Genomic DNA, 13,228 nt, shown 5'->3' with positions numbered 1-13,228 from the left:
TTTATTTTTTTCGAATGAAGAAACGCATATAAACATCTTAAATTCAATACGTGATGATTATGTCGTTGCCACAGATTGCAATGTTCTCTGCATGAAGCTGGTAGCTAGCAGGCCATTCAGAAACAATTGAAAAGCAGAAAAGCAGGGGGCCAAGCACTGATTCTTGGGGAATGCCTCTCTATGCACAACCTGAATTTTTTTAGTTTTTTCTTTAAAACATTTGCTTAAAAAAGAGCATGCTAACTTGAACAGGGCAATAATTATATACTGTAACACTGATCAATGTTCAGTTAAGTCAAACTGTGATATGCTGTCATTTAGCAAAGTGAGACTTTCCAACTTAAAAACGTGAGAAAGTCTTGCAATTCTGTCAAAATAGAACACACCGTGACTCAAAAACCACCTGTAACAGCAGAAACTTATGTATGATTTTATTAGTCTACCGTGTCATTGTGGAGGAATTTTGGCTTCTTTAGAGCAATGCTTCAGATCACTGAGGTTTGTGGTTTGTGGGTATTTGTTCATGCACAGCTCTCTTATGGTCCTGGCACAACATTTCAATCAGGTTGAAGTCTGGAATTCAATTGGGCCATTGCACCCCCTAATTCTTTTGTTTTTCAGCCGTTCTGTTATAGATTTGCTGGTTTGGTTAGGTTAGGTTGGGTTAGGTTAAACATAACGTCCTAAACCTAACCCTTAACCATTCACCCACTTTTTCTCTCTAAAATAGTTTACAGAGGAGTTCAGGGTTGAATCAGTGACTGCAGAATGCCCAGGTTCCCATAGTTGCAAAACAAGCCAAAATCATCACTCCTCAAAAGTGCTAGACAGTTGTTGTGAGGTGTTTGTTCTGATAGACTGTGTTTTGTTAAGTTGCTAAGTTGTTGGCCTCCCTACTGTACATTATAACCACACATCTCCACTTTGGTCTTGTCTGTCCAAAGAACATAGTTCCTGAAGTCTCCTGGTTTGTTCAGATGCCCCTTTGTAAACCTAAGATGAGCTACTATATTCTTTGTTAGGGAAGAGGCTTTCACCTGGCATTCCTTCCAAACACATCATTCTTGTTCAGTCTTTTTCTAACTGTGCTGTTATTAACACTTAACATGCTGATAGAGGTCTGTGAAGTCTGAGATGTAGTTCTTGGGTTTTTTGCAGTTTTTCTGAGCATTGGACAGTCAGGGTGAATTTTGCTCAGATGTTCACTCCTGGGAGGATTTTGCCATTATTTCAGCACACACCTGAATACTCCACAGAAGCAAACTTCCCCCCAAAAATCTGCTTTTATAAAGCTGGTCATACATGCTGATGATCAGTTAATCAAGTCAATTTGATGAGCGGCACTTGGCTGCTACCCTAGTAATTTCTAGAGAAGTAGTAAAGGTGTACTTTGTTTTCACACAACTTTAAGCATTTCTGTGTTTTCTTGACTGTAGGCTCTTGTTTGATCTGAGAATTAATTAATTGGGAACTTGTGTGAGGTGGCATACATTTGCCGATGATGTACAGTCTTGGTGTTAAAAAAAAATGATTTCAACCACACTGTTCTACCCTATCACAAAATATCAGCTTGATATGTAGAACTGGATGTTTTGTGGTTATCTGCATCCTCCTTGAGGTCGATGACATTAATGATGCGAAAGCCTCTGATTCAGCTGTTTTGGACGTGGATTATTTCAATAAGGGAAGAACGTGAGAGGAAGAACATTAGGAGAACCCTTGTTTAGACCTACATGAGAAAACTGATAGGAACAACAGAGAATGTAGCCCGATGTTTTTTTTAATCAACTTCTGCTTTAACAGTCCTGCACCATCACTTCCCACTCATCTCATTTAAATGGCCTTGTCTCATTGGTGAAAGAGTTTGTACATAAGTTAGCGCCTTGGTGTCGACATCTAAAAAAGGCAAACATTTTTCTCTTTGTTTTTCGCGAAGCAGATCGAGTAAACAAGGCAACTGCTATCAGAGCCTTTGCATTGACAGACATTGGTATTTAATGAGTCAGATAATCATTATTCATAAGGGCAAGTGGAGTTTCACAGTAGAATAAGGGTGACGGTAACACATTGGAATTGTTTAAATAGCTGGCATTGTTGTTATGTTGTTCTTGGAGGGTGTTGACATGTAGGCACGAGGAGAACAACTAGACTGTGCGTGGCATACATACCATCTACGAAAGATCCAGTGAGTGTGATGTGCACATACACCTTGCCCTCTGGTTCCAAGTCCATCTGCAGATTCAAAGACATGACACGAAATGATTTCACTGTGCCCAGAAAGTAAAACTGAAACACACAACTGCCACAGTGAAACACAGTTCTAAAGTATCTGTCTAGAAGCAGAGATATCCAAACCAAACTAGCTTACTAATATTAAACAAATGGCAAATCAGCCATTTATATACACTTTGATCCTTCAATCTCAAATCATCACATTTTTAGAAGATTTTTGCTCAGTGACCTCTGATATGGCTGAAATTTTTATGCTTTTGGTCATATATAATAAACAAATATGACCAAAACTGTGAATTCTTTCTTCTTCTTTTTTTTTTGAAAAGCCCGTCCACCCACTCTCAGGCCTTTTTTTCCTGCCTTGAAATCTGAGGCAAAGCATGTATACCTTAAAACACCTTTAAAGAGCCTCTCTCACCATAAAAATGAATCAGGGTCTGTAATTTGGCACAGATACATCAAAATGACTAAGTATTGGCTGGTTACAATATGGGGAAAAAAAAGTGAAGAGTCCTGTAAAGTGTCATATTTGACGAAAAATAACTTTAAATGATTCAAAAAAGAAATTACATTTTAGAATATAAAAACTAGTCTAAATTTTCTAAATAAATGTAAACAGTATTCCACACGAATGGAAAATAAAACATGCAGAACAGTTTTTAACATGAAATTCTTGACTATTTACATTACAATCATCTTCTGTGCTGGACTGAGCAAGTATGACGTTATAGCAAAAAAACCCCTAAAATATCAGTAAATATGCATATCGTTTATTTCCATGACCCATTTAGTAGGAATACACATTGTCCTGGAAGAGTCTTAAAATTCAGGTCGAGTGTAAAATATAATGGGGTTGGGGCACCGATTTAGCTCAGCGAGTAAGCAGGCAACCACATGACACATGGCCATAAAGCAGCGACCCGGCTCGAGGCCGACCTGTGGCCCTTTGCTGTGTGCCTTTTCTGATTTCCTGTCTATCTTCACTTACTAATAAAGGCAAGATGCCCCAACAGATTATGTGTGTGTGTATATATATATATATATATATATATATATATATATATATACACACACACACACAGACACACACACAGAGTTGTACTGATGTACAGTTTTTCATACATACACATAAATATAGCAAGGCAATTAAGCAAAGCTGAAGCTGAATTTATGTGAGTAATCTCACAAGGCCAGTTTGCTCCGTTTCACAGTCCCATACAAGACCCTGTCCCTAATCCCATGACTGCTACAGGCAAGCAGGGATCAGGATCAGATCTTAATATATGAAAATGTTACACTGTTGCATTTATAATGCCTCTTAGTGTATTCAAAATTTTACCTCTTATATTTCATAATTTTTGCGATATTTATGCCCAAACGTTGCCTTAGATTTTAAAGTGTAGGAGAAATACATTACCTCATACTTATACAAAATTTTATTAAAATTTTATAGAAAAATATTAGAGATTTAGAAACAGCCATAAGATCAAAGAGCGTTTTGATTTAAATAGCATTGAAAATAGAGCTCGAGTCCTTCCGGTGTACTATCCCAGACTCACAAGTATGGCACGACATTTTTGTGTCATTCTTCAGTGTGTACATACTGTCGCAGGAATCTGGACACTGGGACTGCAAGACAACAAAGCAGGCCTGGCAGGTCTGACAGGTCAGGCTACTTACAGCGACAGTGATGCCAAGCTGTTTAATCATAATTAACAGCATCACCATCTGCATATATAAGATGGCCTCTTTAAAGGTGGACAGAGACAAGCAGACAGAAAGAGATACTTCCTTCCTGCAGCAACCACTGGATGGAAATTTATGTCACCGTATGGTTGAGCAAAGCTCTATTTATACACATAAACCCTTCCTGGAAAATACTGACGGCAAACCAGACGATGACACAGAGAGTATAAATATATAGTAAGCTCTGAAAAAAAAAAATGACTTGGTGTAAAAGTTTAAAATGAAAAAAAAAAAAAGATCATTTCAGTTAAGAAGTGAAGAAACCTCATTTTTCTTTTCAATTGCCACTCATATCCTGTGTCTCAATCTACAGTCTAGACGACAGGTTTGACTTGTCCACTGTGAGAACTTCCCCTGTGTGTGTGTTTGTGTTATGTTATCTTTGCCTTTTTGACTGCTGCTTAGTTTAAGCGAATAAATAAATATTATTAATAATAATCAAAAAACTACAATACATTAAGAGGTTAGAATTTGTTTCCCTCTCACTGAGTGACAGAGCTCAAGTGGGCAGATGGGCAGATTAAAGGAGGTATCCATATTGTTTATCTTTATACAAACACATAAAGAGCTGTGGTGCTACAGAAAATTAAATCTGTGATAACAAGGTTTTGGTTTGACTTTCGAATCTATTTCAGGGCATCCAGACATTTCTACTTACTTTAGAAAGGGAACCATTGCAAGCTGTGCAAGCGCACATTTTTTTATACCGACCTTAAAGTAATCTCACATAACTGTGGGTAAAGGTAAAGGACAGCAAGACGGTGCAGTTAAAAAGCAGAACAACTGAATGCTACATCATAGAGAGGGAAGTTTCTTTTTCTTTTTTTGTAAACGGGAGCAGGGTAGGGTCCCTTTTTCAGCCAAGCGAGCAGCACAATAATCAGTGGTGGAAAATGTTGAGGGGCCACATTTAACCCACTTTTAGTTTCATAGCTTGTAACCCTCAAAAACCACTGCATGAACACATCCACAAGTACTTCAAGACTGATCAGAGCAAACACATAAAATAAACAGGAGCTAAACAAGCGAATAATCATTGAAAGACATCACAAAGTAGTGCTGGGTACTGTTAGCGGGTGGGAGTCAAAGGAGCTGGGCTTGTGTGTGTGTGTGTAAATGCCATGTTAAATGTCTCTGAACGCCTTTGGGTTAAATGGAGGAGTTGAGTAACTTCCTGAAGAATTGTGCTTAAGCTGTGCTTTGAGTCCAGTAAAAGCCAGAAGAAAAGACACGAAGAGTTTTGTGGAGGTTACTTTCCTGGACACAAGAAGGTGTGAGAAAAAGAGAGAGAGAAAAAAGGCAACACCGAAAAAAAAGCATTTGAACACAAGCCAACTGAGAGTAATTATTTTAGCAGTAAGAGAGAGAGGTGATCAGCTGCCTGGTGAGAAGACTGATAAACAGCAGTGTGGGCGTGTGGAGGCTTGCGCCTCATGTGAAACAAACCAGCCCAGCACTTCTTCTGCACAACAAAGCCCATAAAGCCTTCACAGTTCAGATCTAGCGGATAACGGCTTACAATTTGTGTCTTGAAGTGAGAAAGTCAGCTGCACTAACCAGCCACTTCTTCTAAAACTGCAGACCAAGCTCCACTTTCATACCACTTCCCCTACACGTTTGGGGTCTTGGTGTAAATGTGTGCAAAAGCAGTCTTGAAAGTCATGCTTCTCTCTACAAACGCGACTCTCAGGGGACTCTAAAGTATGCTGATTCTTGCCAATGAATACATGCACTGCTCACGAAAATCAGTAAATTACCTTATTAGTTATTCTGCTGTTAAGGTGTAATGAAGCTCATATATATTTATATCTGTGTATAAAAAAAAACTAACCTCTGTGCAAGGGCAGAGCTGTTTCCAAATGTGAGATAGAGAACTACTGTAAGTTATAGCACCATTGCATTATATTGCAATTTGCATATTATTGCTGATTTACCAAAACCGCCACGTTAAATGGACTCTATGAGGCATTTGTTTCTAATGTGCTATGATGTAATGAGAAAGTGCAGAGACAGCGTAAAGGCCAGGCTCAGGTTACATTCACACCTGCAGTGGCTTATAGTCCTGAAGGGATGAGAGTAAGTCTGAACAGGGAAACTCCAGTTTCAAGAAGCACTTTTTTGTGTTTCAGTCTAAATAACAGTGAAACTACTGTGGTACTTCACATAAGGCTTTAATTTAAGCTTTCATGAGGTCATTTTTTCCACTGAAAACTGTGCATATATGGTATTATAGCAACAAAACTTTGGACAAAGTTTCTTTTACGCCTCACTCGACAAAGTTCGTGAACTGTGAAACTCTGTAAACTGGCTGAGAGCAGACGTGTGGAAGTTATAAAAATACATGTCTCTAGAGGCATCTCGTGCAGGCCTGGGTAATTCTCTGTATTTGCTTGTGAGTTAGCAGGTCTTTATAAGTAAAATTAACACCTCCCCACTACAGTGACATGTGTGGTTTGTGACCATGGTTGCTGCTAATAACAATTCTAAGGCAGCATGAGCAACATTTATGACAGAGGTTCTTGACCCAGCACCTTATGCTGCCTAAGAAAATCAGTAAATAAGTCTTGGAGTTTGTTTAAACCTCTTCCTCCTCCTATAGAGAAGCAGGGAGGACCTCAGTGCAGATGGGATGGTGTTATTGTTTTCAGGCACATAAATAGGCAAAACTAGTCACACACTGAGGCGTGTAGTGAACAGCGCCCTGAGCTTAATAACAGGCTTTGTCTTCTAAACCTGCTCTAAAACACTGTTAATAAAGTATTAAAGCTCTGAAGTGAAGTTAAAATAGTGCCTAATGTGAATGCAGCTTTAGACGTTAGCTTTTTTTACCCTAAATCAATCTGGAACTACATTTTTAATCAGTCTTATAGCGTTGTCTTAAAATTGCTTTGGTTTGGGTAGAAGAAATTATTAATTTAAGCAGGATTAGAAAATATAGGATGATTTTTTCATCGTAAGGTCCATATTTTGATTCTGGGACTTTAAATTCAGAAAAGGTACCCTTGTCAAGTAAAACAAAACAAAACAAAAAAACTGACTTAAAGCACACTTGTCTGATTGGCCAGCTTTGAGAAACCCTGCTGAAGAGAAGCACCAAGCGCCTGTGAGCAGCACTTATTTATTTTTGCATTTGTTCGCTGGTTTGTTCGTTCTCAAATAGAAATTCTAATCGGGAATAAGCGCATGAACAACATGTGCAACATGTGACTGATCTGTAAATATGAATGCTCTTTGCATTGCTTGTTTTCTCATCCTCGGTCAATTAAGTCTTTCAGTCACAAGCTGCAAAAAACACATGTACAGCTTTTTTCCTGTACATGCTTCAGTTAATCGGCATACAATGCATGACTGACATGTGAAAGGTCTGCTGTCAGGAACAACCAAAGCTAACAAAGCTAGCATGGTATTTGCTGACAAGAGTAAATTAAATGTCAGTAAGACTTCTGAAGAACACTGTTTTACTGAAATGTTTACATATATACTGACAGCAAGACAACAGTAGCTTGGCTTCGTAGGCCTGGCGATGACTATAAAGAAATCTCTGTAACACCTTTGTTGCAAAAAGTAAAAATTTAGCATTCACAGAACAGGTGGGTCAAAAAAAATTACAATACATTTTTTTTGCCATGCAATTACAGACACACTGGGGGGGTGTTACGCAAATGAATGAGGGTAAAATGCACAGAAGCTTTAGTAAAGATGGTGGACATCCAGCTGAGAATTCACTCAACTAATCAGTTATACACTAATGTGACAGCACAGTGTACAAACCGAATATAAAATTCCAGCTTTTCACCTATTAAAAAAAATTCTCCTTCAGTTACACAGAATACTGTATTCAAATGTTATTGTGGGCAATGTATCAAAATAATATCAGACTAGCTTCTGAGTTACTCTCTGATTCCCTTCCCTAATTCAAAGCTGTCTCTATAATGCATTTTTAACATTGTTAAAGCCTTGTTCATATTTAACATGAATATGCAATTTAAATTGTATATATACCTGACAAAAAATAAGAATAAAAGTATATGTTCCCATTAAGCCATTCATACGTTTGTGACCAGTAGGCCCATGTCACATTACCAACTAAAAGTGGATCAGTTAGAAATTTATTTAAGAGCTTTTGACACTAAAGTTTCTGCATTATAAAGAATTGTAAAGGTCTGTTCCTTTGCATTATTTCTCATACATATACTACAATAACGCTACATGAGATGGGACAGGAAGAAACTTTGGGTCAGTTACTGCTCCAGCAAACAGGAACTGGTTCATGTCTGGGTATGTGGCAGCTGTAAGTGATGTGAGTGATCTTGCTGGAAATATTAGTATTTTTGGTATTGGACCTTCAGGTATATTGATTCTGGCTGTTATTTAATTTTCCAAGGCAATGTATGATGGCAGGAAATGCCATCATACTATCATTGGATCTGAGGCATTTTTGGCTCCGGGTTGAACCAGTAAACTCTGCTTTAAGGTCTAGTGTGTGTATTTTAATAATAAAAACATTTTCTTCTTCTTCTTCTTATTATTAGGCATTGTTCTCAGTATGAGACCACAGGCCTGCTCTCATATTGTGTGGTGTATGTAGTGGTGTGTGGCCAGCTGCACATCTGTGCCCCAGGGCATCCTGACAGACGAATCCACCCATGTTTATGGTTAAAGGATGGTCTAAATTTAAATGGAAGAAATAACACTTAAACATCCATTAAATGACAGTTTCACTTAAACAAAAAAAACAAGTGAACCCTAAAACTTACCCATCCCTCGAAAGTCTCCCCTGTGTTGGAAGTTTCGATGAGGTCCTCGAACTGAATGGTGCAGTTGGCCACAAAGTCATCATATCCGATTGGAGTGTCGTGGAAAACAGCCAGCTCGATCTGTTTGCCGTCATTCACGTTGAGGCAGAACTCCTCGTTGTACGTGGGCATGTTGGTTTTCTGCTTGGTGTGAGTCTGCCCAATTTTGTAGTCGTCCACCTTCACCACAATGTAGGGGTCCATGGCTGGAGGAGCCTTGTTGAAGATGACAGAGTGGCGGAGGGAGAAGGTAGTCGGTTTCAGGTCCACCGCCTCGCCGATCCGGAGCTTTAGATACCCGTTAAACTTCATGTTTACTAAGCTTATATATGCGCTAAGTTAAAAAGATAAAAAAGAAGCAAACAGCAGGCAAATAAAAAAAAAAATATTTTAAAAACAATATGTAGAAAAAGTCATTCACGTTCACTTCAGGTCAACAACGACCAAATCTGATCACAGTTCTTGGTGTCAGCTCATCCTGACCTAAAAGTTTTTGTGCTGACCGTCTGTGCAGCGCATTTACTGTGAGCGCAAAAAGCTGCAGCGCAGTATCGGTGCGAACCTGCTTCAAATGCTTTCAGTAAATAGGAAGCAACAGCATGCTGGCGAGGAGGCACAAGTTCCGCATAACTTATGACACACAGCGCGCACAAACACACACACACATCAGCAAACCTCTCAACCTGTCACTGTCGGGTTGGTGTGTCACGTGGTTGCATTGTAGTTCTTCGTTTAGAAAAAGGAGTCTGGTACTATATAGACCATGATGCAACACTCTGTTTTTGGAAGGTGTTGTGGTGGTTCACCTGTCCTTCACTCTGTGATGAAATATCGCCCCTTGTTGCTCTTATCGTGCACTATAGAGTCCGAGTTTCTAATTTATAATTTCAAGGGCTTTATCAGGCTTTAAAAACCTTTAAAGAGATTTAAGAACTTTTTTCTTTGTCAGACTTGACTGGATGCTTTTTACATGCAGTTCTCATAGGTCGTGTAACAGCTGCTTAAGTATACTTTAGATTAAAGCTTGCTGAAACCATAAAGAGCAGGAAACCGAGGCTTGATCACTTCTGATCAGAACCAGCACAGATCAGCTGACCACAGGCTGTCCACAAAGAAAATCTAGCCTCGCATCAGAGCACAACAACTTAGTCTTGCACTTCTGCAGAAGTGGAAAAAATACAACGAATGAAAAAAATCTGTTTCTAAATTAAAGAAAAACAATGCAAATAACTAATAAATAAAGAAATTCCAGTTTTATTTAAATATCTGCAGTATTTTTACACAGTGTATTGATAGTTTTATGTTTGCAGTTTGCTCTTCCTCCAGTAGATGGCCACGAAAGATCAGTGAAAACAATGAAACACCCTGAAACGAACATGAGACGTGACATTTAGCTTTTTCGAACAGGTTGATTGAAATAGTCTGATATAAATAAAGTTTATTCAAAACTTTTCTGTACCATACGCTATCAGCTGACATTATACAAAGCTGTACTTTTTGTGTTTATATTTAGAGGCTTAATGGATTCTATCAGGGCACACCAAGTAAAAATCTATCAAACAGACCAGTTTGGAATAAGCCTTGATTATTATTTAGTGTATTGTTGGACGTTATGATGACAAATATTTCACAAATCAAATGTAATTTAAGCAAGCAGAAAGTATCGTATTTCCAGTTAGAGCCATAATTTGTTGAACAGTGACACAGTTTCATGTAGTTTGGCGTCTGTGCACCACCACAGTGGATCTGAAATCAAAGACTGAAGAAGTGACTGAAGTGCAGACTTTCAGCTTTAATTGACTGTTTAAGAATTGCAGATATTTTTACATAGAGCCTATTATCAGAAGCTCAAAATTAATTAGACGTACTAACAATTTTATAATTAAGAATCTTTTTTTCCCCTCTTTATTTATAGAGTTTTTACATGAGGTTTGACATATCATGTCTAATAAAACAAGTACCAAATGATACAAAGACATACCTCAATACAGTTTAGGCCATTACAATTTGAATGATTTTTGAGAACTACTGAACAGCATATAACCAATCCCTATTCCAAGGTCCATAAGGATCGTTTTTAATATTTCATGACTCCACAAAGTCTAGAACCCATTACCAAATGCTGTGTTTCCTCCCCTAAGATGCTATGTCAGCCACACTGAGTTGCTGCTGGTTTGTGGGTATTTTGGTCTCCAGTTGACATAAAAGCACGCTCTATTGGCCAGAGATCATGTGACCAACTTGACTCACTTCTTTCATTTCGTGAGAAACTCTTGGGTGCTTCTGCAGAATGCTTTGGGTCATTATCCATTTGCATCATGAATTGCTGTCCACTCAGTTTGCAGCATTTGACTGAATCTTAGCAGAGACCTCCACACCTCACAGTTCACCTTCACCTGCTTCCACTGGCAGCCATACATGCCCATGCGGTAACATTGCCTCCGCCATCACAGATAGCATGTGTAGCAAGGACCCGACACACACAGTGTTTGACGTGTTTTTTCATTTCTTTATTTCACTTATTTAGCAGTTTGCTGTGACTAAGGCACTCTCGAACAAGGAGTCAGCTCCTTCTGTAGCTCCTCCACTGCACACACACACCCCATCAGTCTCCACCGTCACTGTATATAGGGAGAGAGAGTCACAGCACACACACCTGTCCCCACCCCTCCACTGCAGCATACCAGAGGCCACACTCCTGCCACAGTATGTAAAGGAGAGCTGTTTCTCTCCTTCTCCATACTCCCATTTTATTAGTACAGTTAATCTTGATTTCATCTGTCCAGATAATTTTTTTCAGAACTGCTCAGGCCATTTAGATGCTTTTTTGCAAAGTCTAATCTGGCCTTCTTGCTCTTCGGTGTAGCCAGTGCTTTCCACCTTATTGTAAAAACTGCATTTATATTCGCAAAGGCGTCTCGTGATTGTAGACAATGATACACATGCCTCCATGGGAGTGTCATTGACTTGGTTAGATGTTGTGAATGCTTTTTCTAACCAAGCAAAGCATTTGTGATCATCCGTTTTAGTTGTTTTCTGTGGTCTTCCAGGTAGATGCTGAGCCGGTGGGCGCATTTATTCTTTATAAGAATGCACCAGACTGTTGATTTGGCTGCTCCTAAAGCTTTTACTATCTTCCTGATAGTTTTATTCCTGTGTTTCAGACTAATGATGGTCACCTTTACCTATATCTTTGGACCTCATGTTGAGAGCACTTGCTGTGCTAAACATGTATTTGTCTATCTGTGTTAACACTTAACAACTACAGATTTTTATCTGCTTAATTTGTCATGGAATAATGAGAGAACAGACTCCACTTGGCCATGAAAGTGCTTGTCAGTCAAGCAAGCACTTAAATAGCACTTGTGCCAGAAAAAATTAAGGTCTGTAGATAAAAATATTGCATTTCCTGAACAGGAAATGCAATATTTTTGTTAAACCTCTTGATTTAAAGCTGCACTTTCCTCAATATTTATAGCACACACAAAAAAGCAGTAATTAAAATTATTATTATGTGTTGACCTCCTCTGACTGGGCTCAAAAAACCAGCAGGAGGGAATGGACTGTAAAATAAATCCTGAAGTGAAAGTAAAAGTTCAGCTACTTAATTTCTTCTTTTTTTTTCTTGACCGGCTAGTTCACCTAACTGCAGGAGTGCTCTTTTTCATTATTCTTTAAACACCACTCTCTCCCACTGAGGGTGCTGTACCTCCTCCATCCATAAATGCCACGATCAAAGTCTTCACTTTATTGGTGTTAGACTTGACCTCTCACCCCACTCTGCCAAATGTCAGGGCTCCACATCTCTCTGGCCCAGCTGTTATAAATAAAGGGCTGGGGTCCCAGAACTTGCACATCCCCTGAATCCAGGATGTCTTGTAAATGGGCTCTTAGACATGACCTTACCGAGAAGAGAAGGTCGTAACGCCGATAGCAGATTGATTCAGAGCACAAAGAGTCAGTGCACTTACAGCAATCAGCGCCAGGACTCTCAAAGCTGGTGGTTGAAAATAAAACATTTTGAGCCTTTAAATTTTTTATTGCCGATCACCTCGACCACCAGGAGCAAATGTGCAGGTATTCTCACATGGCTTTTTTTTTAAATACATGTTAGAGTCGGGGTATTTTGGTGCTATTTCTGTGCACAGTTTAAGAAAGGTCATAAGAGTGTTCCTCCTTTCAGCAAAGCCTCTTCAAAATGTTGTTTTGTTGAACTGTCCAGCAGAGGGCAGAGTAAGACTGCTTAATCCATTGATCCGCCCTCACCTTCCACCCCCTCCTCTTCCTTTCTGTTCACATCCCTCTTATGATAAACTTTAAAAATCTATTTTTCTTCCACTCGCTCATATTTTACCCCAGAACCAGAGATGGCACTTTTACAGCTCAGGATGATTTGTTTTCTTTCTTTGTTCTACGAGCAGTTCCCCCCTTTTTCTCCTTCTGTCTGCCAACTC

General features: G+C 39.0%; 1 protein-coding gene across 1 annotated transcript in view; it reads right to left on the bottom strand.

Annotated features, from left to right (window-relative positions):
* Nucleotides 1-9,417, bottom strand: part of prkcha (protein kinase C, eta, a) — a 28,363-nt gene extending 18,946 nt beyond the window's left edge. The window contains exons 1-2 of the mRNA XM_013276303.3: nt 8,736-9,417; nt 2,169-2,232 (exon numbers count right to left, since the gene is read on the bottom strand). Coding sequence (XP_013131757.1) covers nt 2,169-2,232; nt 8,736-9,086 — 415 coding nt within the window. The 5' untranslated portion in view covers nt 9,087-9,417. The remainder of the gene's footprint in view (nt 1-2,168; nt 2,233-8,735) is intronic.
* Nucleotides 9,418-13,228: the final 3,811 nt, after the last annotated feature.

Source organism: Oreochromis niloticus, linkage group LG19 (genome assembly GCF_001858045.2).
Source record: "Oreochromis niloticus isolate F11D_XX linkage group LG19, O_niloticus_UMD_NMBU, whole genome shotgun sequence".
Classification (NCBI taxonomy): Eukaryota; Metazoa; Chordata; class Actinopteri; order Cichliformes; family Cichlidae; genus Oreochromis; species Oreochromis niloticus.
Note: the sequence above shows the minus strand (reverse complement) of the source record. Positions and strands in the feature narration are given on the sequence as shown.